The 16,198-nt window shown below is 41.4% G+C and overlaps 2 protein-coding genes across 4 annotated transcripts; one reads left to right on the top strand and one right to left on the bottom strand.

Annotated features, from left to right (window-relative positions):
• Window positions 1–6: 6 nt before the first annotated feature.
• fkbp10b (FKBP prolyl isomerase 10b) lies at window positions 7–7,008 on the top strand. 3 transcript variants are annotated; one of them, XM_054766902.1, is made up of 10 exons: window positions 7–350; window positions 514–659; window positions 3,430–3,601; window positions 3,729–3,874; window positions 3,954–4,143; window positions 4,972–5,117; window positions 5,220–5,409; window positions 5,920–6,062; window positions 6,133–6,296; window positions 6,476–7,008. In XM_054766902.1, exons 1-10 carry the CDS (start codon window positions 154–156, stop codon window positions 6,668–6,670), a joined length of 1,689 nt encoding a protein of 562 aa, XP_054622877.1. In that variant the 5' UTR covers window positions 7–153; the 3' UTR covers window positions 6,671–7,008. The 3 variants fall into 3 exon arrangements, with proteins under 3 accessions (XP_054622877.1, XP_054622876.1, XP_054622878.1); XM_054766901.1 differs by having other exon boundaries at window positions 3,412–3,601; XM_054766903.1 differs by lacking the exons at window positions 7–350; window positions 514–659 and adding an exon at window positions 2,830–3,314 and having other exon boundaries at window positions 3,412–3,601.
• Window positions 6,972–15,907, bottom strand: LOC129176648 (7-methylguanosine phosphate-specific 5'-nucleotidase-like). Its single transcript, XM_054766904.1, has 10 exons — window positions 15,725–15,907; window positions 15,450–15,527; window positions 12,315–12,416; window positions 12,178–12,247; window positions 12,035–12,081; window positions 10,398–10,483; window positions 10,207–10,296; window positions 9,955–10,117; window positions 9,508–9,708; window positions 6,972–9,440 (listed from the first exon to the last, which is right to left on the bottom strand). The coding sequence occupies exons 1-10, from the start codon at window positions 15,782–15,784 to the stop codon at window positions 9,321–9,323; spliced, it is 1,017 nt and encodes a 338-aa protein (XP_054622879.1). The 5' UTR covers window positions 15,785–15,907; the 3' UTR covers window positions 6,972–9,320.
• Between the last annotated feature and the right edge of the window lie 291 nt (window positions 15,908–16,198).

Raw genomic sequence — 16,198 nt, 5'->3', positions numbered from 1 at the left:
CTCTGACATTCCTTCCCTTGGAAACGCTGCAGGCTGAGGAGCCAACTAGAGTTTGTCACGGCTGCAGCACACATCCACATCTACAAGGCCTCTTGTACAGCTCACAGTTTCAATTCTTACTGTAATTCGTCAAGTTTTTCTTTAGCAAGGAGAATGTTTGCCTGTTGCATCGCCCCCCTCCTGCTGCTGCTCCTTTTCGCCGCCGTGGAGAGTAACCCTAGTCCGGTGGGAGATGTAGTCGTGGACGCACAATTTATCCCTCCGCTGTGCACACGACAAGCCCAAAATGGAGATCAGGTTCGGTACCATTACAACGCCACTTTTGTCGACGGGAAAATGTTTGACTCGAGGTAAGAGTATCCATTTTCTTCATTATTTATGAAAACGTTTACTTTGGTCTTTTTTGTAAAGGTCTAAATTGGTGTAGTACGTGGCGTCTTTCCGTCACTTTCAGGCAGGAATTTGACACGTATGAGATTTCCTCTAATCTTTTTCCCCCCTTCTTCTTCGCAGCCACCAGCGGGGAGCCGCCAAGGTGGGCCTCCTGGGGGAGGGTCGCCTCATCGCCGGTATAGAGAAAGGTCTGCTGGGTATGTGTGTCAATGAGCGGAGGACCATCACCGTGCCGCCTCACCTGGCCTACGGTAGCAGTGGAGCAGGTAAAAGGACTTTTCTTCCAACGTTCATACTGTGTAATAAAAAAGAAGCGAATCCGCGAAAGGTGAACCGCGATAGAGCGATGGAACACTGTACCCCTGAATCTAGGGAATATACTGATATACTGTATCAATAGGAGTGTAGTTGTAGAACCGCCTTGTGGACAAGTTGCACATTGCAGTTTAATCAACCATTCAAAAATTGACATAAAAACAGAAACAAGGTTTTTGCTGCACTGCATGTAAAACTACACAAATGAAACGGAGGGAAAACGCAAATGTGTCCCAAATGACCAAAAAAAATCAGTGTCCCAAAAACTGTTGTGAAAATAATTGTATAATAATAATTGTATTCACTTTAAACAATTCAAATTTTTAAGACTACTTCTGCATGAAATCTACAGATGAAAGTCATATCTTGGTTTTAATCTTTTAAAGTCCAGTATGTGTACATTGCATCAGTTTTTTATGCAAATTATTAGGAATTATTATTCATCATTTATTAGGTCCTGCAGCAACATTGATTTTTATGCATTATTTTTTCAACAGTGTCACATTTAAAACAGATACTCCCACCCGACATCATCAGGCCGAATACTTCCAGCTTCCCCCAAAAATATGTAAAAATTAATTTTTTTTCCCACTTTAGAGTAAATATTTGAACATGAATTCTGCCTGAAATATGCACTAATATTCACCCTTTAAAGATGAGAAAGTTTACACACGTTTTCAATTGAAAAATAACGTAAAATCATTTAAATAACATCAAATGATAAAATACTTTACATGTGCACCGTTATCCATCAATAGCGACAGTTGTATTTCAGTAGCGAGGCAGCATTGCAGAAAACATATTTTGCTGCATGCTTTAAATGGGGGAGAAAAAACAGCAAAATAGCACCCTCTGGTGGACAAATATAAAACAAAAGTGCGGTAATCTAGATTGAAGTCTTATTAGTTTATATTGAGATGAATGTGGGATCAAGAATGGCATTTTAAATTCTTTCCACGAGGAACAAATGTGTCACTTTTGGTGTATCTTTGCCATTTTTGGCTAATTTAGAAAACAGATGACAGTTGTAAAATGTCTTCAAAAATGAATATCTTCACATGTATTTATTCAACACAATGCAAATGTCTTGAAAATAAGTGTCTTCAGGGTTAAAGGAAAACTGGACGTTTTTGTAATTTTGCCCATCAGCCACAATCCTTATGTGAAACATGAACAATATTTATTTCCTTTTCTGTGCGGTCTAAAGAGAGAAAATGATTTGAAATGAGCCAGCTAACATTGGACGTCATGGGAGGCACCTATTACGACTATAAAGCCCTCTAAAAACAACAACAACTATTGTTTATACATGCTGTGATCATGGCATTAACAGGTACTGTACATTTATGATAACATGTAATACTTACAGTATCTTGCCGTGTTTTGATGGTTTAAACCAGGGGTCGGGAACCTTTTTGGCTAAGAGAGCCATGAAAGCCACATATTTTAAAATGTATTTCCGTGAGAGCCATATCATATTTTTTAACACCGAATACAACCAAATGTGTGTATACAGTATTTAAGGAATACTAGCAATTTTAGAATATCAGTCTCTGAATGTATTCTTTGTAATAATGTTGTTATATTGACGCTAACCAATAATAAATAACTTTTTACCATTAATGCAACTTCTGGTGCTGCATGGTTTTGTGACCTACTCCGTATCTTTCTTTCTTTTCCTTTTTCATCAAAAGGGTTGTCTCTGCACAATTAGCTAGCTGACTATTTGATTAAAGAAGGTTTGATTAAATGAGGGACAACCCCAATAATAATCAAGTTTTGGTGTCTGACACGGAAAACATGGGAAGGACAGCTGGCATTGCGCTAGAAAAAAAAATGGATGGGTTAAAATGCATTACAATGCATATTTTGAATTTTGTAATGTTTCTGTTTCTGTAATGTTTTACTTTAAAATGTCAGGAAAACAAATTAAAATAAACACATTTTATGGTGTTAAGAAATGTCTGAGAGCCAGATGCAGTCATCAAAAGAGCCACAACTGGCTCCCGAGCCATAGGTTCCCTACCCCTGGTTTAAACCATCACCGGAACTTCTTTCCTAGGCACATTGATTTCACATAGCCCACAGGAGCTAGCGCTACTTCCGTCAACAACAGCGGCATAGAAACAGCGAGGACACTTACAATGTCCGCTCTCATTGGGATGGCTGTGTCTTTCAGCACAACACTTGCGACACAAGACTAACGAGCATCTTGTTGAGTCTTCGTAGCGAAATTGAGAGCCAGTAGTATGCCCTCTTCCGTCTGTCTCGTTGCAGTGGCTTGAGGCGTTGTGAGTGACGCTGAGACGAGCGAGGCGTTGTGTTACTCCACCAGATAAATATCGTTTTGTGTGTTAGCTGCTACAATAACAATATCGCTGTAGTATAATATAATATACAAGTCAGGCGTTTTTTTTTTAGTTCATTTTTTTTTATTTTTTTAGGGCTTTGTAGTCGTAATAGGTACCTCCCATGACGTGGAATGTTAGCTGGCTCATGCTAACTTGTTTTCTCTTGCTAAAACGGGAAATAATTATGTGTTCATGTTTCACATAAGGAATGTGATGATTGGCAAAATTATGAAAAAGTGCAGTTTGCCTTTAAACGTAAGTGACCTTCTTTACTTCCTCTGCCAACACCATCCCTGCAGTTCAGGTGTGTACTTGAGTGCAGTCGTGGAGTGAAAGTTGCATTATTTTGCAGGTGACATGGTTCCCCCAGACACCACGCTGGTCTTTGACATCCACCTCTTGGACTTGTGGAACCAAGCTGATCTGGTGGTGACCAAGACCATCAGCACCCCGAAGCACTGCAAGCGCTCGGTGATGCGCACAGACTTTGTGCGCTACCACTACAATGGCACCCTGCTGGACGGCACCACCTTTGACTCCAGGTGATGTGTTGCTGTCATGACTTCATTTCCAAAACATGAAAAGATGACGCTGACATGTGTGTACTCTGTCGTGCAGGTGTGTTGTGTGTTCTGTGTTTGACTTTGCGCTTGTATGAGCCCTACGCAGCTATGTCAGGAAGCAGACCCGCGACTCCTTGGTGGGCGAGGGCTGGCTGATCAAGGGGATGGATGAGGGCCTGCTTGGCATGTGTGTGGGTGAGATTAGGAATATCATCATCCCGCCCTTTAAAGCCTACGGAGAAAAAGGCTCAGGTAGAAGATGATATATGAAAAGTCAGCATCTGGTTGTTTCAGTCTCGTCTCGACATTTCGGTTCTTTCTGTCCCACCAGGTGCAGAGATCCCCCCTCAGGCCACTCTGGTGTTTGACGTCCTGCTGGTGGACATTCACAACCCGAAAGACAACATCACCATCGAGGACCAGGTGGTGCCCGAGTCATGCACGCGCAGGACCGTGGCAGGCGATTACATCCGTTACCACTACAACGGAAGCTTCCTGAATGGCGTTACTTTCGACACCAGGTGAGCTTGTGGCCCAGTTTTCACACTAAATTTGTCCTGGGGCATTTTGTGTCATTCACCTTTTTTATTTTCAAGGCATTGAAAATGAATGTAGGTGAAGATATCCTTTTAACTCATTCAATACCAGAGACGTGAATCACGGATTCACTGTTTCACAGAATTTTTTTTAGCGCTTCTTTTTTTTTTTATTACAGTGTATGAACGCTGTTACAGGCCAAGCCTGGCCCTTTAAGAAGAGTCACATTGTGAGATATTGGCTCTCTTTCCTCTCTCGTCTGTCTGCCCCGCCCGTTGTTTTCTGTGTCCTGATTGGCTGTAAGCTGCCGTGTCTCCTGTGTCATCATTAGGTTGCATTTGCAAGCTAATGCAAAATGGTCTAAAATGGCCGGGACTAGAGGGGATGTCTTTTGAAAAATGGCTGGGATTGAGTGAGTTAAAAAAACATTCTACAGTTGTCATCTGTTCCTTAAATTAGCCTGAAATGCCAAAGCTGTGCAAAAACCGACACATTTGTCCCATTTGAAAATTCTATTTTTAATCCCACATTTATTGTACCACAAACTAATGCAATTCTTTCATTAGTATTTCAGTTTGGACTACTGGCTGTCCATTGATATTTTATATTGTCCACAGGATGGTGCTACTTTTTCCCCATTCAAAGCATGCAGCAAAATGTTTCACCTTACACCGTATTGCTGGATAGTAGCTAAGTCATCATACTGGCCTTTAAAGTACGTACCGTATATGTGGTGTATTTCAGGCTGAGGCAGTTTGTGAAATGTGTGAAGATATTTAAAGGACGTATTAATGACTTGACTTGTTGAACAGCTACCAGAGGAACAGCACGTACAACACGTACATCGGGATGGGCTACGTGATAGCAGGCATGGACCAGGGCCTGCAGGGGGTCTGCATGGGGGAGCGGAGGAGGGTCACCATCCCACCACACCTGGCATACGGGGAAGGTGGAGCAGGTATGTTCCCTATTTTTTCAACCTTTGATGATGACTTATTCATCCAAGTTGCCATGGCAATGACAAAACTTCCACCTGGATGTTTTTTTCCTCCCTTCGCAGGTCATGTGATCCCACCATCCGCTGTGCTGGTTTTTGACATCCACGTCATCGACTTCCACAACCCAAATGACAAAGTGGACATCCAGGTCCTCCACCGACCAGACGCGTGCAACGAGACCACGGCCACGGACGACCTCGTCCGCTACCACTACAACTGCACCCTAGTGGATGGCACGCCACTCTTCTCGTCGTAAGTAAACGCTACGTTTTTTTCCCGAGGTTATACTCTTTAATAGTCGTTAGTTTGTTCACTAGCTTGCAGGATTACTACGGAAGAAATTCCTAGAAAACTGTGCAGATGGGGGAGTGGTGAAGTTGGAAACCAAAACATTTTGGTGCAGGCCTTCTTTAAAGGACCACTAGGATGTGCATCATGTGTAACCTGCTAACAAGTTACATCACCAATAGTGTGCCAAACCCTTGTCATTTGATACTTAAGTCTGTATTGAGATGTATGGTGCTTTTACTTCTTTTGTGTAGTCCTGTAGGACTTATTGACGCAATGATTACAGATCTGGAAAGCTCTCATGGCCTTTCATACGAGGTGTGCGTCCATGTGGTTTGTTGTTACTTTGTCCTACTTTGTCCGTAATGTCCCCAAATGGTCACAACTCTATTGAGTGGAAGACTTAAGAGATTGATTTAATATTGGGGGTTTTGGTGCTGATGCTTGCTTTTGTCTTACCCGGGACGCCATTAGACATGACTATGAGAACCTTCAGGATGCGGTTCTGGGCTCAGACAAGGTGATCGACGGCCTGGACGAGGGCTTGCGGGGCATGTGCGTGGGGGAGAGGAGACTGGTGACTGTGCCGCCTCATTTGGGCCACGGAGAAAGGGGAGGTGAGCATTGCCGAGAATTGCCAAGACATTGGGAAGTTGAGAGGTGATGACCTGACTTTGATGTTTGCAGCCACTGGCGTGCCCAGCAGCGCCGTGCTGGTGTTTGACATAGAAATGGTGAGCTTCGAGAAGGGCGTGCCCCCTGGTTACCTGTTTGTGTGGCTGGAGGACAGCCCTGCAGAACTCTTTCAGGCAATGGACATCAACAAGGACGGGGAGGTCCCCCAAGAGGAGGTAGGTTGGCTTGTTTGCCCAGTAAATGCATGACGCAAGAAACACTTCCTGAACCTTACTAATTCTTGTGTGTCGCATGGGAATTTGGTACGCCTGTGCACTGACCTGAAGGCGCTGTATAGAGCATCAAGTGTGAAATAAACCTGAATAGTCATCTTGCATAATGTTGTGGTCCATAGTTTGGCAACTTCATCAAGTTCCAGGTGTCAGAGGGCAAAGGTCGCCTGCGGCCCGGGCTGGCAGCCGAGCAGGTGATTGGCGACATGTTCTCCAACCAGGACCGCAACAAAGACGGACGCATTACAGGCGACGAGCTCAAGCTGAAGGTGGACGAGGACAAAGAGCGAGAACAAGCGCAACATGACGAGTTGTGATGACGGCAGAGCAACTTCCTTGTCTCAGGGACAAAAAGGACTCAAGAGACTTCTGCAAACAGTTTGTTTTAATATATATATATTTTTATATATATGTAACTTACTTTAGCTGGAGGTGAATGGGTCTGTTGTTCTTTTTTTGGGGACTAGACAAAGAAGAACCCTAATTGAAACATTTTCAGAACAGTTGGATGCTTAAAACCACACTAAAAGGTGAGTGAAAAGCACAATATACAGTATCATATTGTCATATGAAAAAGAACTCCAAATGTTTCTTAATCACCCCCCATGGAGATGCATGTATACATTTTTTTTTTTTTTTTTTTTTTTTTTTTTTTTTTTAACAAATAAAGTCCACATTTTCAATCAATAAAATGGCAACTGTTGACCTGGGAAGAGGTGTTTTAGAGTCTAATGGAGTCACTGGTCACTTTATTAGGTCCACAAGACACTAGCTGGTTTGAAAATTCTGCTGTTCAAAAGACCATCTTTGTTGGTACTGCAAAGAAACATGCATGTGTACCTAATGTGTACAGTACAGCTCAATGTTTACAATTTAAGCTTTGAGCCAAACTGTCCATTTTCAATGTTTTAAGACTAATATTAGGAACGAATACTGCAATTGCATAATGAGAGTAAGAGCAACAGTATGGAGCTTTTACACAAACATGGTAAGTTACTTGGCACCAGATCATCCTTTGACAGAAACACAAATGACTCATGTCTTCATAGACCATGGATAAATGCGCCTAAATCACTTGTTTATAGCGGTTAATTGGTTCCAGACCCTTGAGTCAAATCTCATCTCCAGGAGGTGCAATGTGGTTTTCGTCCTGGTCGCGGAACACTGGACCAGCTCTACACCCTTGCAAGGGTACTGGAGGGTAATGGGAGTTTGCCCAACCGGTCTACATGTGCTTCTGTAGACTTGGAAAAGGCATTCAACTGTGTCCCTCATGGGGGCATGGTCCGGGAGTACGGGATTGGTGGCGCGCTACTACGTGCCATTCGGTCCTTGTACATCCGGAGCAGGAGCCTGGTTTGCATTGCTAGCAGTAAGTCAAGCCTGTTTGCGGTGAATGTTGGCCTCTGCCAAAGCTGCCCTTTTTCACCGATTCTGTTCATAATTTTCATGTACAGGATTTCTAGGCGCAGCCAAGGCGTTGAGAGTGTCCAGTTTGGGGGCCTTAGGATCTCTCTCTGCTATTTGCAGACGATGTGGTTCTGATGGCCTCATCAGGCCTGTGACCTTCAGCGTTTACTGGGGCAGTTTGCATCTGAGTGTGAAGCTTCTGGGATGAGACTCCGCACCTCCAAATCTGAGGCCATGGTTCTCACATCAGAAAAGTGTGGATTGCTCCTCTGGGTTGGGAATGAGGTCCTGCGACACGGACCAGGATAAGCGGAGGAAGATGGATGGATGGATGGTTCCGGACCCAACAGAGTTAAATGAATTTCCATGTTTAATGTTAATGGAGCATATCCATGGAAAACCTGTTTAACTTTCTAAATATGGTTTACACCTTTACACTATTATTCTGTTTGCACCACATGGCAACTCGTATGCTGAAGGCTCACGAGACTGCTGCAGGCAACCGAGCCAACCAATTAGCCTCGAATTTATATCTTCTAAAATTAAGAAACCAGAAACTTACCACTTCCACACAGAGTGGAAGGAGAGCATTTTTTCACTCTGTGCGACATGCCATGGCTGACTTCATGCAGTGTTAAGGTAATATCGCAATCGTTTTGTGTCATTACTGCTGCCTAGTGACCAGAATACTACATATCACTTGTATTTCAATATGTTTTGACTAATAACAAACCATAGTCCAGCTATCATTTATTCATTTCTGAAAAACTACGAGAGAGCGAAAGTCCAGCTGTGATATTGCGAGGGGCGACTGTATATGTACACTGTTTTAGCTGGAAATGACAAGTGACAAAATTGTGTTAAGAGCTATTTAAAATAATATAATTTTATTATCTTTTACATTTTATTAAAAAAAAAAAAATCTGCATACTGTACATGGCATAATCACTATAAAATGCAGCTTGAGTTAGTACGACCTGTTAGAGTGGTGCAAAGTATGAGAATTCGGAATAAAAATGTCTCATTTGCAGCTATCCAACAAATACAAATTCACTAAAAATGTGTCTTAAGGTATGACTTAAGGTATGATTTGGGTTTGAGTGTACATACAGTAGAGGTAATGTTTTAGGAGTGACTCCAATGTTAAATTTGAAGTAACTTTGTTGCTCATTTACAATTGGGACTTTAGTTTTTAAGATTTAGCTCAGACGCTTGCTTGTATTTAGTGTGCCTCAACACCGTAAATAAATATGATCTAATTTGTCGCTTTTTATATTTGTCCTGTGATTGGCTGGCGGCCAGTCCAGGGTGTACCCCACCTCTCGCCCGAAGTCAGCTGGGATAGGCTCCAGCTTATCCCCGTGACCATAATGAGGATAAATAAGCGGATGTACAGTAGTTACAATTTTTTTTTAAAAAGTTGTAAAGCAGCAAAGTGCAACATTGTCAACAGATGGTAAAGTGGGACTACCATGAAAGCTAAAACGTTCCCTGAGGTCAAAGTGTCATTTGAGGTAATCCATATGAAAGTGAAAGTAATAACTAGTCCTGCTAGTCTTAGCTGTTGTCTCCCGATGACGTCACAAAGTTGAGGATGGCGTTGGGGACGTCCATTGTCTCATCCTTCACCAGCACGATGTCAAAGGAGTTTACGTAAGACTCCCTCCTCTCGTCCACCTGAGGGGAAAGGTGCATCTTAGTAAGTGCACAGGTGTATGCTAATGGCGGCCTGTTGTGGTGTTACCTGGTCATTAAGGTAGCCCACAGTGAGGACATTACGGGGCTCGGGCACCCCGGCCACCATGTTGAGGTCTCCCAGGGAGTCTCCCAGCAGCAGCACGTTGGGGCGGGCCTGAAGTTTTGGGAAGCGGGCAGCGAGCAACAGAGCACCTTGACTCTTGTTGAAAGTGTGGATCAGCTGACCTTTGAAGGCTCGCAGGACGCCCTGATGAAAACATAAAGTAACTTCAAAATAACACCCTTGTTTTATGATGAGCCCTGAGGCAAACCTAAATTATTACTACACATGCTAAGACAAAATAAATCATTGTAGATGTAGTACAGTGGAACTGCAATGTATCATGTTGAGAGACATTTCTAATATTTTGATACGCTACCGTAGCTAAATGATGTAATGAAATATGCAGCCATTATATTGGATCACAAGCTTATTTCTTGCACTCCAACTCACAGCGTGGTCAAAGTCCATGTAGTTGGAGATGACATGGATATTAGGATGGAAAATGCGGTTCTGGCGGATCATCTCCTCCAGGACATCGCCAACACCACCAGAGAAGATCAGCAGAGGAATGTTCTGATTGGCCAGACAGTCAAAGAAGATTTTGTAGCCGTCCCTGAAGACATGTTAGACAGGAGACTGGAGACGGAAAACATGCAAGGAATTGGAAACTTGCACGTTCGTCTTATTGGTCTTATTTCTTACCTGAGCATGGAGGAGGACTCCCTAACAGCCTGAGCAAGACGATCCTTCCTGATCTTCTGCTCAACCAGGAGCTGGTGAACCTTCGTCCACCTTCACAAAGATAATAAACATTCTAATATCCTGATATTACCACAAAAACAACACTTTTTGTCTTCATTGGTGAGAGATTATTACAAGTATTTGCCACCTACCACTCCACCATGAAGGGAAGCTTCTCCTCAACTGTTCGGTTGGCGTCAATCTCTATGGGATAGTAAGTGCTCAGCAGCTCCCTCATCTGGATGAAACAAGAATGTCACGATTAATACACGTTTTTTTTTAACACTACTAAAAAAAAATAGATCCTAAAATAATGCGCAAAATATGAAATAAAATATAAATTTTTAAAAATGGTAAAAATTCTTTTTTTAAAATTTATTTTATTGACACTGAGAAAGACTGTACTGTTTTCTTCATCTTTTTAAATAAAAAAAATTGGATTATTAAACATTTATATTATTTTTAAATTCTGAGTAGAGGTAAAAATCAAAACACTGTCAAAACGCTGATCAAATAATGAAATAACATAAATATGATGAACAAAAAAATTATAGTAAAAGTTTTTCACATCCAAACTTGCCAAGATCCAAAATATTTGCTTTTTCCCCAATGCTGAGCAAAAGACCAACAAAAAAAATACAGTTTAAGGTTATTTTTTACTGTTATAAAAAAAAACAACATTCAATTTTTTTTTTTAAAGCTAAGGATTTCAATTTTTTTTTGTTTTAAGGTTAGTATAATGTGTAAATATAATGTATAATTTATGTCATTTAATAATTACAACTATTAAAAGCTATTAGACACTATTTTATCATTATTTTTTTTTCAACATTAATGTTATTACTCATTGCACATTGTATCCTTCACTAGCGGGAGAGTTACAGAGCGCTCTGCTGCAGGGATCCTATTCAAGGCTAAACAAAAAGAGGAATTGTGTGACAAATTCAGGCAAATCCCAATGTCAGCTACAACAATAACAAGAAAATCTGAAACTTTAAGAGGATGTACTATTGCAGATTTTCTGTTAAAGAGACACTTATTAAACTGTTATTATTTAATATTGCTTTTTCACAGAAACCAGTGCAGTTTCATTTAACTTAAAAATAGGGCCTCTTGTGTTCATTCATTGTTTGTACAGCCAAACTTTTTATTATTTGTGAAATTTGGTCCTGTTATGGGCCGCACGGTGGTCCAGTGGTTCGCATGTTGGCCACACAGTCACAGTCAGGACAGTCACAGTCTGGGTTCGAATCTCCCTTGGGCATTTCTGTGTGGCGTTTGCATGTTCTCCCTGTGTGTGTGTGGGTTTTCTCCGGGTACTCCGGTTTCCTCCCACATTCCAAAAACATGCATGTTAGGTTAATTGGAGACTCTAAATTGTCCATAGGTATGAATGTGAGTGTGAATGCTTGTTTGTCTATATGTGCCCTGCCATTGGCTGGCGACCAGTCCAGGGTGTACCCCGCCTGTCGCCCAAAGTCAGCTGGGATAGGCTCCAGCATACCCCCACGACCCTAATGGGGAGAAGCAGCATAGGAAATGGATGGATGGATGGATGGTCCTGTTTTATTTGAAATGCAATTTAGGTGCCAAGATAATTGTGTTGTATTGAAACAATAGGGTGACGGGCAGGGTTTCGTTACATTTGATGTTCATATGAACTCGTCTGTTTGATGCATTTTAAGGCAAAATAAGGTGAGAACCTTTGCTGTGAAAAAAATTGCATAAACGGACCTTACTCGATTTTAATTGAAGACCCCTGGTATATAGGATAAGAATTTGTAATGACCTTTTTGCCACATTCTTCATCAACCAACAGCCGGTTGTCCAGGATGTCTGTAGGAGTAAACAGCAACACCATAAACTCATTAGGCAAATATGAGTGCAGCATGTCCAATTTAAGTTACAACAGGCAACAGTTGTCTTCCTTACTGTGAGTGGTGGGGACTCTCTTGCCATTGTGGGCGAATTTGGTCAGCGTCATGTCAAAGTCGGATATAACCTGAGGAAACACAACCTATGAAGATCAAACTATACTTCAGTCACATGAAGTAAGATAGTGCACTCACATGAAGACTGCTGGCGCCTTCTTGCCGCATGGCGTGAAGCGTCTCCTCCACTCGACTACGCTCCCCGATCAGCACTGAGCTCTTAAACAGCTCTGACATAATCTGAAATGAATAATAACATTACACTGCATTTTGGAGCGTTTACTAATAGAGATACAGGAGCACAGAAAAGACACAGTAGCTGTGTTCCATTTTGCACACTTCCGTACTTACACTTTCAACATGTATACTTTGTACACTGTAGTTTCTGAAGGCACGGATTTTCACAGGGTAGTGCTGTCCCAAACCCATAAATGTCATTGAGCACTTACCGGAAATGATGATTGCAATATTCATCCGCTTCCAATTCTTCTCTCTCTTTTTTTTTTTATTGCGAACTGCAACCACTTGAGTTAGTGAGGGGGATGAGGCTCCATCGCTCCGCACTCACCATTTGGGGCGTGGAAAGTGCAACATCCGGGGACTGACGGCCCACTGCATTACGCAACGCTTATGAACCCTTATGTGTACAGTGCACCTATGTTTCCAACTTGGCGATTTTGTCTCTAGATCTGGCGACATTCCAACTCCCCTGGACGACATATTTTCTCAAAAGCGACTCGCAACAAATCCAGCGACTTTTTCTGGCGTCGTTGGGGAGTTTTCTAGTATACTGAAAGCATGTATTTTTCTGCATTTTGTGTTCTAGCGGTGGGTGCCGTTGACACCAAAGGCACTCACAAGCCATGATGTGGAGCTCTACACATCTGAAGTGCAAATGAATTGCTATTACAAATATTCACCGGAAGAGTGTGCTAATCACGAACCACACTGAGTCGTGTTAATGTGAGCCAGAGAATAATCACAGCATAATCTCTTATTCGCTGTTCATCCATCCATCCATTTTCTATGCCGCTTACCCTTAATTAGGGTCACGGGAGTATGCTGGAGCCTATCCCAGCTGACTTCGGGGAGAGGCGGGGTAGACCCTGGACTGGTCGCCAGCCAATGGCAGGGCACATATAGACAAACAAGCATTCACACTCACATTCATACCTATGGACAATTTAGAGTCTCCAATTAACCTAACATGCATATTTTTGGAATGTGGGAGGAAACCCACACATGCGGAGAACATGCAAACTCCACACAGAGATGCCCAATGGACATTCAAACCTAAGTCTTCCCAATCTCCTGACTGTGTGGCTAACATGCTAACCACCCAGAAACCGCTGTTCAATTGTGCTAGTTTTAAAAAGTTCTCAATAGCCAACGAGTGATGGGAGAACTTTGAGAGACGCTGTCAGGGATAAAATATTATTTTATTTTGATGAACTTGACAATTTTAAATTAACAAACCAAGAATCAAGTTTATTTATAGTTCTAAATGTGATTAAGGTGTTTTTACGCACTTGTTTTGTCTCTCCTTCGAGGTTATGTTTTTTCCTACAGAATTTCACATGATAGGCAAAGGATAAGCGAATTGGGGGATGATGTCATCTGGCGGCTTCTACGACAGCAAATAGCTACTTTATAGCTACTGAAATATAGAATCACAGGAGTGCCAAAATTAAAAGGGAATACTTCCAGGCTTCCGAGTTTCCATAACTATTTAGCCCCTGCAAGTGGAAATCGTGTAATCACTATGGAGTTGTCATCATCCTGGCAGAATGACCTGCCCACAGCCTTTGCTGTAGGCGGGTCATTCTTTTGCATTTGCATGCTTTTGCATTTGCCATTACTAAATGAAAAAACACAAATGGAAAAGACAAATACAAAACAGGAAAAACAACGGAAAATTGGAAAAAAACAAAGTCAATACAGAAAAAACAATGACAAAATGGAAAAAGAATATGACTAAGTTTGTATATTTTTTTATTGACTCTCTTTGTAGTTCCACATTTGTACATTTTTGTTAATTATTGATTCTATTTGTATTTCCACACGTAGTCCCTTTTAATTTTGGCACTCCTGTGATTCCATAGTGAAAAGTGTACCACATCCAGTAAATGACACAACACATTTTATTTTTTACCACTGATCTGTATTATATATCTGGATAGACCATACGTCGCGCCCACCCGTGCAAGCCGCTGAAGCCACAGAGAGGCCATCTTACCACTCACATCTCGTACGTAGCAGGCTACATTGGCACAGCGTACATAGTGTACAAAGCAGATGAAGAGGCTCGCAGAACATCTATATTTTAAATTAATAAGCGGGGAGATTCTCCCATTCCTTCAAGTAACGCAACCTTCGTCTCTTAAAAACGATTTGATACGTTATTTTCTATCTTTTGGCTATATTATATGTACTTTTCCCCCTTCCAATTCTCATTGCCTTTGGGACAAAATTCTACTCTGCACCCTGGCTCAGCACTACCCTATAGCAATGCATAGTTTTACTCCTCTAGAAAGAGATTTTCATTTGAACTGCATATCCCATCCCTTTTTTCCACTAAAATCCATGGTCATGATCCTTTACTTTTTTTTTCTTACTTTCATACAATTCACTATCCTCTTGTCTGTACAAAATATGAATCATCAAAGAGAGTAACTTTGGACAAATTTTAAAATCATTTAACATTTTGCTGATTTTTTTTGTTTGTGTTATGAAATACAAATAACCTCTTTTCTGATAATATATTTGAACAAAAACCACAGGAATAATATGTAATATAATATGTAATAATATATAAACTTTGTCTCCATATGGGGGTTCATTTTAAATTCGGGTAAACAAAAAAAAACAAAACTTATTTTTTTATATTTGCAAGCAACCGCAAATTATTTAGTAGTATTATTTAGTAGTCCCCCCCCCCCCCCCATTTCCCCCTATGTAAAGCCGTTATGACTCGGGTATGGTACGATATCGACAGAATTTTTAAAAATTATCATACCCGAGTCCTTATGACTAAGATCAAGCACACCTGTTGTGCGAGGTTAGTCTGAAGACTAACCTTGCATTTAGTGTGAGTGGGTAACAAACTAACAACAGACTTATTAACAACTCACAAGTTCTCACATAAGTCATTGTCCGAGAAGTGGGTCTTGTGAGTGGTAATATGGCGGCCGCGTGGCTTCACAAGTCATTGACCAATGGTGTATCCAGATATATAATACAGATCAGTGTTTTTTGCTTACTTATCTTCCTCACCTGATGGTTGGAGAGCTGCGGAGGGTACATTTCCTGAAGAGTTCGTACCGGTGTGGAGAGCCAGGCAATTTTATACACCTGCATACACGAGGCGTTGCTTTGTCAATTTAGGTCATTTAATAATGTTTGCTCTTTCAGTTCCTTGAGTAATTTGTTAGCTGTGAAGACTTTATAACCTCACTACAATAAGTGATAAGCTTGACATGCTAACATTTTGTTTACAGGTTACCTCATAGGACTATTTTTAGATGCCTAACCTATCAGCCGTCACTTACCATTTTAAGAGAGAAGACTGATCTGTCGGCGATATATATGCTCCGCTTCAGTCCAAACATCGCGTTTACATTGTGTTTACAAACGAGCTGTTATTTAGACATCTAGCAACGATACATTACAACATCTTTGAATACAACAGCAAAGCTAAAGCCTGTACGTCGGCTCTGCTGTACGTTAGAAGTGTCGCATTACGCACTAATCACGTGTACCTGAGGTTGCGATTCTGATTGGTTAGTTGACTCAAGCTGTTGCCTACGCATATTTCTGGAACTTCAGTAAATTATATTTTTCAAAATCAGTGAGGAAAAAAAATTAACGAAACGAGGGTGAGCACATTCAACACAAGACAACAAAACAGAAGGTGCATAAGTTGCTTGTGTTTGTGCGGCAAGGCGCGATTACAAAGAAAATCGTTAACTTCCGGTTCCCGGTTGAGGCCAATGTTGATCTCATCTTTAACAGTTACTCTTTCA

The sequence above is a fragment of the Dunckerocampus dactyliophorus genome, chromosome 2 (genome assembly GCF_027744805.1).
Source record: "Dunckerocampus dactyliophorus isolate RoL2022-P2 chromosome 2, RoL_Ddac_1.1, whole genome shotgun sequence".
Classification (NCBI taxonomy): domain Eukaryota; kingdom Metazoa; phylum Chordata; class Actinopteri; order Syngnathiformes; family Syngnathidae; genus Dunckerocampus; species Dunckerocampus dactyliophorus.
The sequence above is the reverse complement of the archived record's forward strand: the minus strand, read 5'-3'. Positions and strand labels throughout refer to the sequence as shown.